The following is a 15,657-nucleotide window of genomic DNA, read 5'->3' as shown; positions in this document are numbered from 1 at the left end:
CTGACGTCGGAGGGCAGGCTTTGCTTAAGCCCTCCCTCCGACGTCAGCGCTGACATCGGGGAACGCTTGCGATCGGCTATATGTTAGCTGCAGGGCAGGCAGGAACAGAAGACGAGCCTCGTGGCTCGAGATGTATTGAACTCTGCGGGTCCCCCGTCCAGCTCTCTCCTGTCCACGTGGGGCGGACCGCCCCTCTCCCTAGACTGGTGGTACTGCCCTGATGGCGGCCCTGACCGTACGGCACACCAGGCAACATCTCGCGGCACACTAGTGTGCCGCGGAACAGCGGTTGAAAAACACTGCTTTAGATCACCTTAGAGTCTGTGCTCTGTTGCTGCAAGAAATGTCCTAAGATTGGGATCATTTGCAGCACCGAAAAGCCTTGCAAACGGTAATTAAAAAACAAATTTAACAGAAAAATAAACACAAGCAGAAAAGACAGGCTCCTACCATCTCGCTTGTAGAGAGACAACTGGGGAGTTGGAGGATAGCCCACATAGATGGAAGGCAGAACAAGGAATTCTCACAGAATTAGATTGACTACCCAAAGGTTTGGGAATAACGTATCCATCACACTAGAAACTATAAATAAATAAATAAATAAAAACAATAGTAAAAAAATAACCTGAACGTTTTGCTTCTATCAGGCAACAATAAGCCAAAATATTAGAAGTTTTAATTTCCTAACCATTATCTGTAAATTAATCTGCTCAACTTCTATATGTAAAGGAAGGTAGAAACAGAACAAGCTATGTGACATTTGAAAACTCCTATTTGTAAAGATACTGGTTGGTGAAACTATAAGAACTATACAGGTTTCCTTTGTTGTACCTTGCTGTGCCCATGCTAGTTTCTTTCCAGACTTGATGCAAGCTGAAACTCCAAATGGGTTCAAGACAAGGGAGTACTTGAGCCAAGCCTGTAGCTTGTTAAGAGAGAAGGTTTTGGAGATCTTTGAGTAGCCACTATTTGCTTGCAGAGGATTCCACAGTGCCAAATCATGGAGTAGGTAAACTGTCCTGTTCTTGTCCACCATGCCTTCAATGAGGAAGCTCAGAGCCTGAATTGCCTCAAGAGGCAGCAAGCTGGTGTGGGTTGAATGACACGAGATGGTGAGTTGATCTGGATCCAGCAGAAGCTCTAGAAGGTCTGCCAAGTGAGTAAGTATGAAGGAGAGGTGATTGTAATCATCCCAATTCTACAAAATCAAAACAGCAATTAAGAATAATACATTGCACAAGTAATAATATTCTTAACCTTGTCCCTAGATATATGACACAATAGCATTCTGATAATACAATTTACCTTGTAAAAAATTTAAATTTTTAGGCTGCTTTGTGATATCATGTGGGAGATTAGAATTCGGTTCTGAAGCACCACTTTAAAACCTTAGTTCCACAAGGGTTAGGAATGTTGCAAAGGAATATTTAGAGACCTTGGGGGCAGAATGCTCCTTCACTTTAAAATCTGATATATATTGTGGCAGGCAAAAGGGGCCTAAGACATACAGTATGCCTAAGGTGACCATACGTCCCGTTTTCAATGGGACAGTCCCATTATGGGACCGACCATCCCGTTGTCCCAACCCACCGCTTCGGGACGCCGAAATGTCCCGTTTTCAGGGACAGCGTCCTGAAGCTGTGCGCGGGGCAACGGACCAGCGATCGCTTCCCCTACTGCGCTAAAACCTGCCTCCCTCCTTCCCTCCCTATGGCTCCAAAATCGGGGATGGCAAGGGGGCCCTGCGATCCAGGCGCCAGTAATGCTAAACTGCACGGTAAAACCAAAGAGAGAAGCCGCAGGACTTTCCCACTTGCCTGCATCGCTCGAAGTTCTGCCGCTCTTGATCCCGCCCCCCTCTGAAGTAACTTCCTGTTTTTGAGGGGCGGATCGAGAGCGGCAGAACTTCGAGCAATGCAGGCAAGTGGGAAAGTCCCGTGGCTTCTCTCTTTGGTTTTACAGTGCAGTTTAGCATTACCGGCGCAGCCGAAGGCAGGGCTGATGGCAGCTATGAATCGCCTCCAGTCTGGCAGCAGCACTAGAACACTAAATTAAGCTAAGGGCTGATTCCCTGTGGGTAAAGAGGGGAAGTACTGGAATAGGATGTGAGAAGATGGTGGGTTGGCTGGCTCAGGAAAGGGGAGAAAGCTGCTAAATCAGATAAGGAAGAAAAAAAGGAACACAGGAAGATGCTGGACATGAAGGTTGTAGGGTGAAGGAAAAAAACCCAGACATGAGGAGTAGGAAGGCAGGTGGGAGATGCTGGACACAAAAAGAGAGAGAAGGAAAAGGAAGAGGAACGAGAGATGCCAAGTCCATGGGAGGGAGGGAGGGAAAGGATAGGAGATACCAGACCAAGGAGGGGGAGGGAGAGATGCCAGAGAATGGGGGGGGAAGAGAGGAAACAAATGTCAGACCAGAGGGAAAGGAGGGAGATAGATGCCAGGGCATGGGGGGGGGGAGGGGAGAAGATAGAGACGTCAGACCATGGGGTGGAGTGGGAAGGAAGGAAGGAAGGAAAGGAGAAGAGAGAGATTCCAAAGCTTAGGGAAACAGAAAAATGGAGAGGGGGAAGCTGAAATGAATCATGTAGAAAGAGGGAAGATACCATATGGAAGAGAGAGAGAGGGCGGGCACTGGATGGAAAGGGCAGAGAGGGCAGAGAATGGAAGGGGAGAGACAGAGGGTGAACAGTAGATGGAAGGGGTAGGGAGGGGGACAGACACTGAATGGAAGTGTGGAAGAGAGAAGGGACAGACGCTGAATGGAAGTGTGGGGGAGAGGAGGGACAGATGTGGAATGGAAATGTGGGGAGAGGAGGGACAGACACTGAATGGAAGTGTGGGGAGAGGGGGGCAGACTGAATGGAAGTGGGGGAGAGGGGGAGCAGACACTGGAAGGAAGTGGGGAGGCAAAAGAAAAAAGGGCACATGCTGGATTGAGGGAAGAAGATAGAGTTAGATACTGGAAGGGGTGAGGGAAAGAGGTGGCAAGCTTTAGGTAGACACAATGAAAGAGGGAAATTGAGGACTGAATAGTAAGAAAGAATTTAGACATAGGCAGAAAATAAATTGAGAAGGAAGAACAGGAGGAAGGGAGCGGAGAGAGAGATGCCTGAGCAGGAGGGAAAGGGAGGAGACAGATACCAAACCTGGGAGGAAGAAAAGAGGAAGGAGACAGATACCAGATCTGAGAGGAGAAAAGGAGGAGAGAGATAAGCTAAAATCTGCTGGGAGGGAAGGAGGGAGGGAGGAAGGTGAGAAAGAGGCAGAGAAAGTGTGGGGGGGGAGGGGGGTTGTAAGCAGATTAGAAAGACTAGAGAGAGAAAGACCTGGACGACAGGGGAAAGACAGGAAGCAAATGCAAGGCTATGGGAAGTTCAGACAGAGGGGGAGAGACCCTGGGGAAGAACAGGGAGATTTTAGATCATAACAGAGGAGGGAGAGAGAGGGAAACCTGGAACAAAGGTACAAATGAGAACTGACACTGGATCTGGGGAGGGTAAGAGGGAAAAGAGAGAGAAACCTAGACCCAAAGGGGATGGGGCTGGATTGTGAAAGAAATATTAGATGCGAAAGAAAGATTGGATGCACAGTCGGAAGTGCAACCAGAGACTCATGAAATCACCAGACAACAAAGGTAGGAAAAATTATTTTATTTTAAATTTAGTGATCAAAATGTGTCCGTTTTGAGAATTTATATCTGCTGTCTATATTTTCCACTATATTTGTCTGTTTTTCTATAGTTACTGAGGTGACATTGCATATTTTAAATTCATCTGCCTTGACATCTTTGAAAAAAATCCGAAACTCGTAAATGATAATTAACATTTTCTCTGCGTAGTGTGCTTTGTGTTTTTTAAAAAATTTTATGTTTACCATTATGAATTAATAAGATATTGTGTGTACATGAAAAATGAATGGAAAAAATTGGGGGCGGAGCTAGGGCGGGATTGGGGGTGGGGCTAGAGTGGGATTGGGGGCAGGTCTGAATATTAATAGATGTCCTGTTTTGATGAAAAAAATAAATGGTCACGTTAAGTGTATGCCAGTCAATGACAACCCTGCCACTGGTTGCAATACTAGCATTGTAAATCTTGACCATACAGAAGCAGTTCCTGTAAACTTAGAAAGTGCAGAAACATGGATTTATTTACCTCTCAATAAGCAAAGCAGTGTGCAACAGGTAAGGAAAGGTTTTACACCCACTTTCAAAGCTGCAGTAAGCAGTGGGGGAGGGGTACAAGTTTCACACAATGTAACACCAGACCTCAGGAAATAATTGACTAGGCAGCCAATCAGAGAACTGAGTGGCTCAGTTCACCTGGTTAAACATTCACACAGCAGGAGATCACCACAGAGGCCACCACCTCAGGTTTACCACTACAGAGGGAACCACCAGAGGGGAAGAAAAATTGGAGAGAACACGGGAGAAAGCTCAAACCAGACTCTGGATCAGATATACCTTGGCTAGTGGCAAGACAGGAGCAATTCTTAAGGAAAATGGGAACTCCTAGCTGCCCAAAATCTTACCAGGCTGAAGGCTATTCTAAAGGGAGCCCAGTACCCCAAACAACCAGTAAGGCAAAAATTTTTATCCCAGGACAAGCAGGAAGCCTATTCTCACATATGGGTGATGTCATCAGCAGAGCCCGGATGCAGAAGCTCGCAAGCAGACTTGAAGAAACTCGAAGTTTTGAGTCGACCGCATCGCGCATGCGCGAGTGCCATCCCGCCCAGCGTAGGGCGCGTCTCTTCAGTTCTCAGTTTTCCACTGAGCCGAAAAGTCTGTCTTTGACTCTCTGTGTTTAACTTCGTTACTTCGTGCCTTCTCTGAAATGTGGTTTGTATTTTTTTCCTCACGAATCGCTGTTCTTATTTTATTTCTTTCATTTCTAGTTTAAAAAAAAAAAAATTTTCTCAGCCACAGCCCGAGGGCTTTGATCTTGTGGCAGCTATTTTTCCTTCTATGTCCCGGCCTATCAAGGGCTTCAAGAAGTGGCAGCATGCGATTTCTCTTATGGACCCACATCGTCGGTGCCTCAAGTGCCTTGGGCCGAAATATCAACCGAAGTCGTGACTGCGCTGTGCTACGCTTCAACCGTCATTGTATTTTGGTGGATAAGCTCTTCAAGATGGATTCTTCCTCTTATCCCTCGACTTCAAATGCGACCTCAGCCTCGACTTCGAACAAGGTCCTTCCTGCTTCTACTGCTTCCACCTCGAGCCTCATCAGACCTTCGTCGTTTGCAGCGGCTCTCTCTTCGATGACATCTGCTGTATCTTCCCCTGTTTCCTCAGGTCAGATAGCTCAGCAGACAGTTCCAGCGGTAGTGATTAAAGTGCCTAAGACTTCCAAGTCGAAGCACATTCACACTGCCACGGTGGAACCTCCAACCAGAGCAGGTGGTCTGGTTTCAGACGTGGATCCATCCTTGCTGGCTTCTTTCCAGACCATGTTGGAGAAGCAATTCATTCAGTTCCTTACTAATATGGGACCGAAGCTTCTTCCTCTCATCCAGCCTAGGCATTCAGCAGACTCCCGCGAGGTCGAGCCGCTTCCTTTGCCTCAGTCTGAGCTTACACACTCTTTGCAGGGAGCAGAGTCTCTGCGAGTGTCTGTTCTGGCATCCAAGCATGTAAAGCAAGGGGCAGAATTTTTGCAAGTGCCTCAGTAGGAATCCTCACACTCTATTCAAGGAGCAGAGTCTTTGGGAGTGCATCGAGGTTCCTCCACCAAGCCTCTGGAGCTTCGATCTACAACCTCCAGTCCTATCCATTCCTTGAGCGCATCGGCTGCTTCTGTCTCCAAGGCGAAGTCTCCTCGATCTTTGAGATCTGCTTCCAGGCACAGTTCTCACCGACGATCATCGAGGCATACTTCCAGGCATGGTTCTTCGTCTAAAGAATGACTTTCAACTAAGCCTCGATCTACCCCTACTTCGACACCGACTCCTCGTTCAATGTCTCCAATACCAAACCTCAAGGATGCAGTGGTTTCGATTGCCTCGTCCAAGTCTCCATATTCTTTTGATGTCTTTTTTCCTGCCGAAGCTTCATCTTCGACCCAGTCTGCCTACGTCCTCGAGTCCTTCTCGAGGCAAAGCATTTCTTCGTCAGATGGCTGTGGACTTAGATCTTCAATTAGATACTGGCTCCAAATACTCTAAGGAGTATCTCGAAATCATGCATCTTCCTCAACCTCTAGCAGTCACTTAAGCTTCCTCTTCATAAGCTTTTGAATCAGACTTTTGGTCGATGCCTGGAGACACCTTATACCATACCAGCTGTTCCAGGAAAATTGGATTCTAGGTATAAAACTGTGCATCACAATGGGTTTGACAACTCACAGTTATCTCATCAATCCCTGCTTGTTGAGTCCTCCTTGAAGACGCCCTATCCTTCTAAGTTTTATGCCACCGTTCCTCCTGGAAGGGAAGGGAAAACTATTGACAAATTTGGACGTCGCATCTATCAAAATGCCATGATGTCCTCTAAAGTCCTCAATTATAATTTTCATTTTATTACTTATTTTGAGTTCCTCATTTCTCTATTACCAAAGTTCTTGACTTATTTGGATACTCAAAAGCACTTTGAATTTCAAGAAGTCCTTGCTTCTTTATCTCATCTGATAAAAGGTATGGAAAACCTTTCATATGCTGAGAGACTGGAAAAACTGGGACTCTTTTCCCTTGAGAAGAAGAGACGTAGAGGGGATATGATAGAGGGTTCATAGACAAAACCGCTGAAGATAATGACGGAAGCGCATACCAAAGAAAAAGAGTGTTTTTAGGGGCTCCGACGGGTGGTTTTGTTGGGGAACCCCCCCTACTTTACTTAATACAGATCGCGGCGGCGTTGTGGGGGGTTTGGGGGTTTGTAATCCCCCTCATTATACTGGAAACTTAACTGTTTCCCTGTTTTTGAGGGAAAAAGTGAAGTTTTCCGTAAAACGTGGCGGGTTACTACTCTCCAAACCCCCCACAACGTGGCGCAATCTGTATAAAGTAAAGTGGGGGGGGGTTCCCCCCCACACACCCTGTCAGAGCCCTTTAAAACAGTCATTTTCTTCGGTGCGCGGCTCCGCGTTGTGCTCAGTTGTCTGCGCGCGCCTTTGTCCCTGCACGCTTTTGACCTGATACCATGATAGAGACTTACAAGATTATGAAGGGCATAGAGAGAGTAGAGAGGGTCAGATTCTTCAAACTTTCGAAAAATAAAAGAAGAGGGCATTCGGAAAAGTTAAAAGGGGACAGATTCAAAACGAATGCTAGGAAGTTCTTCTTTACCCAACGTGTGGTGGACACCTGGAATGTGCTTCCAGAGGATGTAATAGGGCAGCGTACAGTACTGGGGTTCAAGAAAGGATTGAACAATTTCCTGCTGGAAAAGGGGATAGAGGGGTATAGATAGAGGATTACCGTATTTTCACTCATATACCGCGCACCCGTGTAAAACGCGCACACGGGTATAGCGCGCGGGAAACTGTAATTTATGTAAAGATTTTTATATACCGCGCACACCCGTATACCGTGCATGCCGCCCGACTCTCCTTTCGCCCGCCCTGACTCTCCTCTGGCCACCCCGACTCTCCTTTCACTCGCCCCGACTCTCCTCTGGCCGCCCCGACTCTTCTTTTGCCCGCCCCGACTCTCCTCTCCCCCTTGAAGTCCTGTCCCCACCCTGAAAGCATGATGCCCCCCCCTGACGTCCGATTCACCCCCCCCCGCAGGACCGCTCGCACCCCCACCCCGAAGGACCGTTCGCACCCGCACCCCCACCCCGAATGACCTCTCGCACCCCCACAGCCTCCCCACCCCCCATCATAGAGAAGAAGCTCCTACTGTTGTCCTGCTGCTTCCTCTGCCGGCGGTCCTGGCCCTTCTGTGAGCCCTGCGTCTGCGCTGCTTCCTCTTTCGGCAGTCCCGCCCTTTCTCTTATGATGCCTTCAAGTTGTCTGCCCGAGCAGCTGCTTGCTCTGTAGCTATGCGTCGCCTTGCCTGGCTTCGTACCATCGACATGAACCCTAATCTTCAAGACCGCTTAGCTAATATTTCTTCTGAAGGCAATGACCTCTTTGATGAATCTATTGAGGCAGCCACCATGAAAATTCCCTTGCTTCTATTGTCAGACCTAAGCCAAAGCCAGCTCCTGCTAAACCTACACACCCTGCTCCTAACTATCAGCGGCGTTTTGCTCCAAGAGCGGCTACTTATACTCGTCCTCCTCTTAAGAAACAGCAGCCTCAGAAGCAACAAAAACCTCAACCTTCTGCTGCACCTAATGTGACAAACCCAGGTCCATTTCGGGTTTTGGCCAAAACAAACCAGAATCCGTCCCAGGTTTTGCCCCAGTGATCAGGAGAAAACACAGTGAGCCTGGGTATAGGAGAGCTGACCAGGTGACTAATCAATTAACTGAGCAAGCTGACTTCTGCTCAGACTATGATATGGAGATAGAAGAAGCAGGGCAGGAAAAGGTTAAAGGAAAAAGCTACACTCTGTGCAGACCTGCCCCTGACTATATCAGAAGGCTGAGAACATTTGAGCAGCCCGTTAGAGCCAAGGTTAGAGAGAAACTTGCTGGTGTGTGGAAAACCCTTCCCCCACCTTCTCAGAGGGGGAGTGGTTATCCACAGGATATAATGTGGCTCCTGAAAGCAGGAAGGGGGCACACAGGAGAGAAGCAGATGGGAGAGTGGGAATCCGAGGAGAGGCAGTCCCTCTCACACTGTCCTATGCTAGAGGCAGAAGAGTTGTCTCCTGTCTGGAATACTGGAGAACAGCCAGAAGGAGAAGCCATGGAGGTACAGGAAAGCTGTTTAGGAATTGACACACAGCCAACTGCCATGGAAACGCAGTAAGCATGAGATTGGGGTTTTGGGCTGTTTATTTCTCTGTACTGCCAGCTGAACTCTTACCTGTTTAAAGCCAGTCTGGAATCTCTCCTGAAAAGCCACGTTTTGGAGGCTTTCTGTAAAGCAGGAAGGTGTGGGTTACTGACAAACCGTTTTTTAATGTATTTCCTGAATGTTGAAACAAGCTAGGAAATCTCGTTGTCCCTGCACAGCTGTGCCTGATAACTGCAGTAGCGTTTTCCAGAGGAAACGTATGCCTGTTACTAAGGCTTTGATCAGTACAGGATTTGTGTGCGATAAGAACTGTGTGGTGAAACATTACTTGCTAAAAACATTACTGCTCTGGTGAAGAGGACAATGATTCTTAACTGATTAAAGTCCAGAAGCAGAGGACTGCATATCATTTAGTTTGGGTTCAAGCTCTAGCTTACTGAGTGCATTATCAGAATTGTTTTATGATTTCATGCAATGCAAGTTCATCCTTAGTTACAAGACTGAAGTCTGTATTTTTGGTTTATTCAACCGGTGGTTGAAAATAAAGCTATTTTGTTTTTGCCATTTCTGATTGAGATTCTTTTTACCTTGCCTGCTCATGAGACTGTTAATGTGCCTGATTTAAGACCTGAAGGATCCCTTAGTGGAAAGAGACACGCCAGATCTGAGCTTTGGTCACGTCCCTGTGTGCTCACTGCGCCTTACAGGATCACGGGTGGTGACAAGTTGGTGTCAGGAGTGCGATTTGGTACCTCCTTCAGGTGAAGAATGGCATAGAAAATTTTTTTTTCTGGATTTTCAACTTTTGGATTTATGTTGCCGGAGGAAAAGTTTGTTGGTACCAAAGTTCTGGTCTTTAACCTGGATTTATACGTTTTCAGGACGGCGTTTCTGGAGCCTGCAAAGGAGCAGCTGGATCAACTGCAGAGGAATCCACAGCAGTGCAGTGCAGGAAAGTGTTCCAGGAGTGGAGCCGGTAACCAGACGACCCCTGGAGTTTCCAGTGGAACCAGAGGGGACCTGGAGGTCCTGGAAGAGGTGCGGTGCACCCTATAAGGAGCACAGAGACTTAGATTCACCAGTACCGCGGTAAGCGCAATAGAGGGTCTAGTAGGGTGGTGCTGGGGGTCAGTGATCGCTAATATACCACAATTGGATCAAGTGTTTGTGTTCTCATTTATCACAGATCCAGGATGGAGTCTTCAACATTGGCGGCGGTGGCAGCGGAGCGTCACAGGCAAAATGAGGAGCTGAAGAAGGTTATGGACGCCAACCAAGGTCTATGGCAGGCTAGCCAAGAAGCAGCAGAGCGGCACCACAAGGACTTTGTCCGTGTAATGGAGACACAGTCACAAATGATGGGACAGCTGTTGCAAGTGGTGGAGGCATATTTGGATGTCCAAAGTAGGGTAGATATTGAAACACCTGCATACAGAACATACCCACCCACACCCGCCCCGACACACACCTGGGGATATGCCACCCAGTGGGAATAGGTTTTCTAGAACCCAGGGTAATACCCAGAGGAAATTTACACCTACTACACCGGTGCAATGTTTTAAGTGGGGGGGAAGAGGACACCGACAGTGGGAGTGCAGGCAGAGGAGAGATTATACCATAACAACTGGAGTAAGGAGGAACCCTCAGGGGGATTATTGGCAGAAGGTATGGGTACAAAACAAAGCTGTAACTGCCTTACTAGACACAGGGGCGGAACAGAGTGCTATGGGCCAGTGACCTGTGGCAAGAGTTAAAAGGTGACATCCCAGAGGGCACTAGCATTGAGTAGGTTGAGATAAGATGTGTTCATGGAGATAAAAAGAAATACTCGATGCAGACAGTAAATGTGAAGAGTGAAGGGGCAGCGGTAACATTGCAAGTTGCCCTAGTACACAGCCTACCGTATCCCCTGATATTAGGTCAGGATTGGCTAAGGACCCAGGGAGGAGAGTTCCAAGTAGCCGGCCATAATAATATAGGCACACAGGGGGGTAGCCAAATATTAGGGGCATGGACCAAAAGAAAACAGAATTACCTGAGGAAAGTACGGAGAGGCTGGCAGCCGACATTAAGATGGGTACCAATGTCAGATAAAGCCAAGGCTCCTACAAGGCAGCTCAGGAGGTAGAGTTACCTGCTCAGGGGAGAGCAGTAGTATGCACTGACATACAGGTATCACCACCCCCAGGCTCCTATATAAGACTTGCCTCACGATCAGGTTGGGCAGTGAAGAAGGCAATAGAAGTGGCAGCTGTGGTGATTGATCCCGATTACCGGGGTAATGTTGGAGTAATATTGGTGAATCATGGGTCGGAGCCCTATTGGGTCTGACAGGGGGATTGCATCGCTCAGATGATATGTGAGCGGATCTGGCCAGTAAAATTGCAACAGTGGGTACACTTGCCGTTAACAGGCAGGGGTGCTAAAGGCTTTGGCTCATCCGATAGGCCAATCCCTGCAAGGCAAGGGGAACAGGAACAGCTACCAAGAGATGCTCAGCAAGGAGTTGGGATAAGACAGAATGGGAGTCAGGAACATAAGATACAGAGAAGTGCTGCGGAAACAATTACACTACACGAACCTCAAAGGAAGGGCAGTGCAGGTATGGAGGAAGTCCTCAAGCAAGACCTGAGGGAGTTGAGGGAACAATTAAAGTCCCTGAGAGAGGAAAGGAAACAATAAATTTATGATCATACACAATAGCAGAAACCTTTAGTTCTGGATCAAAGAGAGATGGAGCCTACCCAAACATCAGTGCTACATTGGCCTGAAGATTTTCAGGACCCTCCTTTCAACACACAGGGAACTATAAAGGAAGGTAGGAATACTAGGGAGATTACTGAGGACAGAACAGACAGGTTAGAAGAAGATCTATATGCATCAAACCCGGTTATAGGGGAAGAGGTGGCACTCTCGGCCCAGCAGTGGGCACAATTTTTCCCTCACTTGTGTCCTGGTCAGCCCGGAGGGAGTCCACAAGGACCCAAAACCACTCGGTCCGTAGGTAAAAAAACTAAAAATAAGAAATGTCATTGAGATCCTGGAGCCCAGAGAATACAGAGGGGGTCCTTCAACTTTAAGCAGGACTCAGTTTTTAAGTGTAGGGGAATGTAACAAATCCAAGTCCATTTCGGGATTTGGCCAAAACAAACCCGAATCCGTCCCGGGTTTTGCCCCAGTGATCAGGAGAAAACACAGTGAGCCTGGGTATAGGAGAGCTGACCAAGTGACTAATCAATTAACTGAGCAAGCTGACTTCTGCTCAGACTATGATATGGAGATAGAACAGTGGTCTCAAACTCAAACCCTTTGCGGGGCCACATTTTGGATTTGTAGGTACTTGGAGGGCCGCAGAAAAAATAGTTAATGTCTTATTAAAGAAATGACAATTTTGCATGAGGTAAAACTCTTTATAGTTTATAAAACTTTCCTTTAACAGTTAAAAGTACCTCCAAGTACTCTATTTTTTTCTGCAGCACCCACATTTAAAGTTCAATATCTTTTCTTTCTCAAAACTGGCCCATTTCAATCACTAAATTGAAAATAAAATCATTTTCCTACCTTTGTTTGGTAATTTCATCAGTCTCTGGTTGCACTTTATTCTTCTGACTGTGCATCCAATACTTCTTCCCTTCTTTCAGCCTCCTGTATGCTTCCTCTCCTCCAGACCTCATTCCCTCCCCCAACTTTTTCTTTCTTTCTCTATGTCTGTCTTTCTCTGATTCCGTGCCCCATTTTTTGCTTTGTTTCTAGTTCCCTGTCCCCCCTCCTTCTTTCTTCCTTCCTTCCTCCGTGCCCCATTTTTTGCTTTTTTTTCTGGCTCCCTATCCCCACCCCACCCCACCCCACCTTCCTTCTTTCTTTCTTTCTACCTTCCTGCCCTCCCCCATGCCACCGCTGCCGCGGAATAGGCTGCTGCCTCTGCCGCTATCGAGAACAGGCCCAGATCTCCCTGCTTCTCTTCTGCACGGGGCCAACTCTCGCTGCCCGACGTCAATTCTAAAGTCGGAAAGGACGTTCCGGGCAGCCAGGCAGCGATTGGCTAGCCAGAACGTCCTCTCGATGTCAGAATTGACGTTGGGCCGCGAGAGTTGGTCGGCCCCGCAGGGAAGAGAAGCAGGGAGATCAAAGAAAAATGGTGCCGGCCTGATCCCCGATGGCAGCAGTGAGAAGGGAAGGGAAGCAGGTTGGGCACCACTGCTCTAGACGAGCCGCACTCTAGGGAGAACAGTGGACCCCCCCCCCCCCCCCTTGGTATGCCACTGGAGCAGCAGCGTGTCTGGCCGTCTCGTTCGTTCAAAGCCGCGGGTGGAGACTCCTTGCGAGATCCATGCCTGCATCTGAAGCCTCTCTGATGTTGTGACGTCAGAGAGGCTTCTGATGTAGGAGGGGATAGCGCAAGGAGCCACCAACCCGCGGCTTTGAACGAACAAGCCGGTTGCCTGTCCAAAAGGAAGAGAATAATCGCCTTTAGACCGCGGGCTGCAAATAAAACCTGGAGAGCCACATGCGGCCCGCGTGTTTGAGACCGCTGAGATAGAAGAAGCAGGGCAGGAAAAGGTTAAGGGAAAAAGCTACAATCTGTGCAGACCTGTCCCTGACAATATCAGAAGACTGAGAACATTTGAGCAGCCCGTTAGAGCCAAGGTTAGAGAGAAACTTGCTGATGTGTGGAAAACCCTCCCCCCACCTTCTCAGAGGGGGAGTGGTTATCCACAGGATATAACGTGGCTCCTGAAAGCAGGAAGGGGGCACACAGGAGAGAAGCAGACGGGAGAGTGGGAATCTGAGGAGAGGCAGTCCATCTCTCAGACTGTCCTATGCTAGAGGCAGAAGAGTTGCCTCCTGTCAGGAATGCTGGAGAACAGCCAGAATGAGAAGCCATGGAGGTACAGGAAAGCTGTTTAGGAGCTGACACACAGCCAACTGCCATGGAAACGCAGTAAGCATGAGACTGGGATTTTTGGCTGTTTATTTCTCTGTACTGCCAGCTGAACTCTGTTTAAAGCCAGTCTGGAATCTCTCCTGAAAAGCCACGTTTTGGAGGCTTTCTGTAAAGCAGGAAGGTGTGGGTTACTGACAAACCGTTTTTTAATGTATTTCCTGATGTTGAAATAAGCTAGGAAATCTCGTTGTTCCTGCACAGCTGTGCCTGATAACTGCAGTAGCGTTTTCCAGAGGAAACGTATGCCTGTTACTGAGGCATTGATGTTACTGAGGCAGGATTTGTGTGTGATAAGAACTATGTGGTGAAACATTACTTGCTAAAGACATTACTGCTCTGGTGAAAAGGACAATGATTCTTAACTGATTAAAGTCCAGAAGCAGAGGACTGCATATCATTTAGTTTGTGTTCAAGCTCTAGCTTACTGAGTGCATTATCAGAACTGTTTTATTATGATTTCATGCAATGCAAGTAAATCCTGAGTTACAAGGCTGAAGTCTGTATTTTTGGTTTATTCAACCGGTGGTTGAAAATAAAGCTATTTTGTTTTTGCCATTTCTGATTGAGATTCTTTTTACCTTGCCTGTTCATGAGACTGTTAATGTGCCTGATTTAAGACCTGAAGGATCCCTTAGTGGAAAGGGATATGCCGGATCTGAGCTTTGGTCACATCCCCGTGTGCTCGCTGTGCCTTACAGGAGCACGGGTGGTGACACTAAGGCTACTCAGCCTTTTTGACTGTTTAAAACAGAGCATAACTTCCACCATTCTGACTCTGCCTTCTTTTCTCTCTGTAGGAGGTCGTCTCCATCTTTTTTACCATCGATAGACGACAATTACATCCAACTTCTGGGTACTTACCATCATCAGGGAAGGATACTCTCTTCATTTCACTCAGGTTCCTCCAGACCTTCCTCCAAGAGAGTATCCTTCCAGTCCATCCCAGACCGCCCTTCTTTTTCAGGAAGCTCAAGCTCTGCTTCGTCTCCATGCTATCGAGTCAGTTCCTTTGGAACAACAGAACAAGGGGTTTTATTCCCGTTACTTCCTTGTCCCGAAGAAGACGGGCGATTTATGGCCCATTCTGGATCTCAGAGCCCTCAACCAATTTCTGGTCAAAGAAAAATTTTGAATGTTGTCCCTGGCATCTTTTATCCCCTTCTCGAGCAGAACAACTGGTCATGCTCTCTGGATCTCAAGGAGGCATACAATCATATTCCCATTCATCCGGCTTCCCATCAATACCTCAGATTTCGGGTGGGGAATCTGCATTTCCAATACAGAGTGCTGCCCTTCGGCCTGGCTTCATCTCCCAGGGTGTTCATCAAATGCCTTGTAGTGATAGCAGCAGCTCTGAGGAACCATGGTCTTCAGGTATTTCCCTACCTCGACGACTGGCTAATCAATGATTTAACATTTCAGGGGGTTATTGTAGTGACCCAACAGACTACCTGGTTCCTAAAAGTTTGGGATTCAAATCCCAACTTCAGCCCTCTCAGAATCTACAATTCATCGGAGCTGTTCTAGATACTGTCCAACTCAGAGAATTCTTTGCACAACAACGTCTGGAAGCTCCGACATTCAGTATCTTCCCAGTCTTCCATCTCAGCGAGACAAATGATGGTACTCCTATGCCACATGGCCTCCACAGTACACGTGATTCCTTTTACCAGACTTCATCTCAGAATTCCTCAGTGGACCCTGGCATCTCAATGGACGCAGGTTTGCGACCCACTTTCTCGACACATAACAGTCACTCCTTCATTGAAACAGTCTCTCCGTTGGTGGATGCTCTCTTCCAATCTCTCCAGAGGCTTGCTTTTTCAAACGCTCCCCCATCAGAAGGTCCTCATGACAGATTC

At 47.6% G+C, this 15,657-nt stretch overlaps 1 protein-coding gene across 4 annotated transcripts in view; it reads right to left on the bottom strand.

Annotated features, from left to right (window-relative positions):
- The window catches only part of TBCCD1 (TBCC domain containing 1), a 510,277-nt gene that overhangs the window by 227,662 nt on the left and 266,958 nt on the right, over positions 1–15,657 (bottom strand). For all 4 annotated transcript variants that reach the window (XR_004539667.1, XM_033946897.1, XM_033946899.1 and 1 more), the window contains one exon: positions 832–1,198. Coding sequence is in view for 3 of the 4 variants with exons in the window: in XM_033946897.1 (XP_033802788.1) it covers positions 832–1,198 (367 nt within the window). In the remaining variant the exon portion in view is untranslated. The remainder of the gene's footprint in view (positions 1–831; positions 1,199–15,657) is intronic.

Source organism: Geotrypetes seraphini, chromosome 5 (assembly GCF_902459505.1).
Source record: "Geotrypetes seraphini chromosome 5, aGeoSer1.1, whole genome shotgun sequence".
NCBI lineage: Eukaryota > Metazoa > Chordata > Amphibia > Gymnophiona > Dermophiidae > Geotrypetes > Geotrypetes seraphini.
The sequence above is the reverse complement of the archived record's forward strand: the minus strand, read 5'-3'. Positions and strand labels throughout refer to the sequence as shown.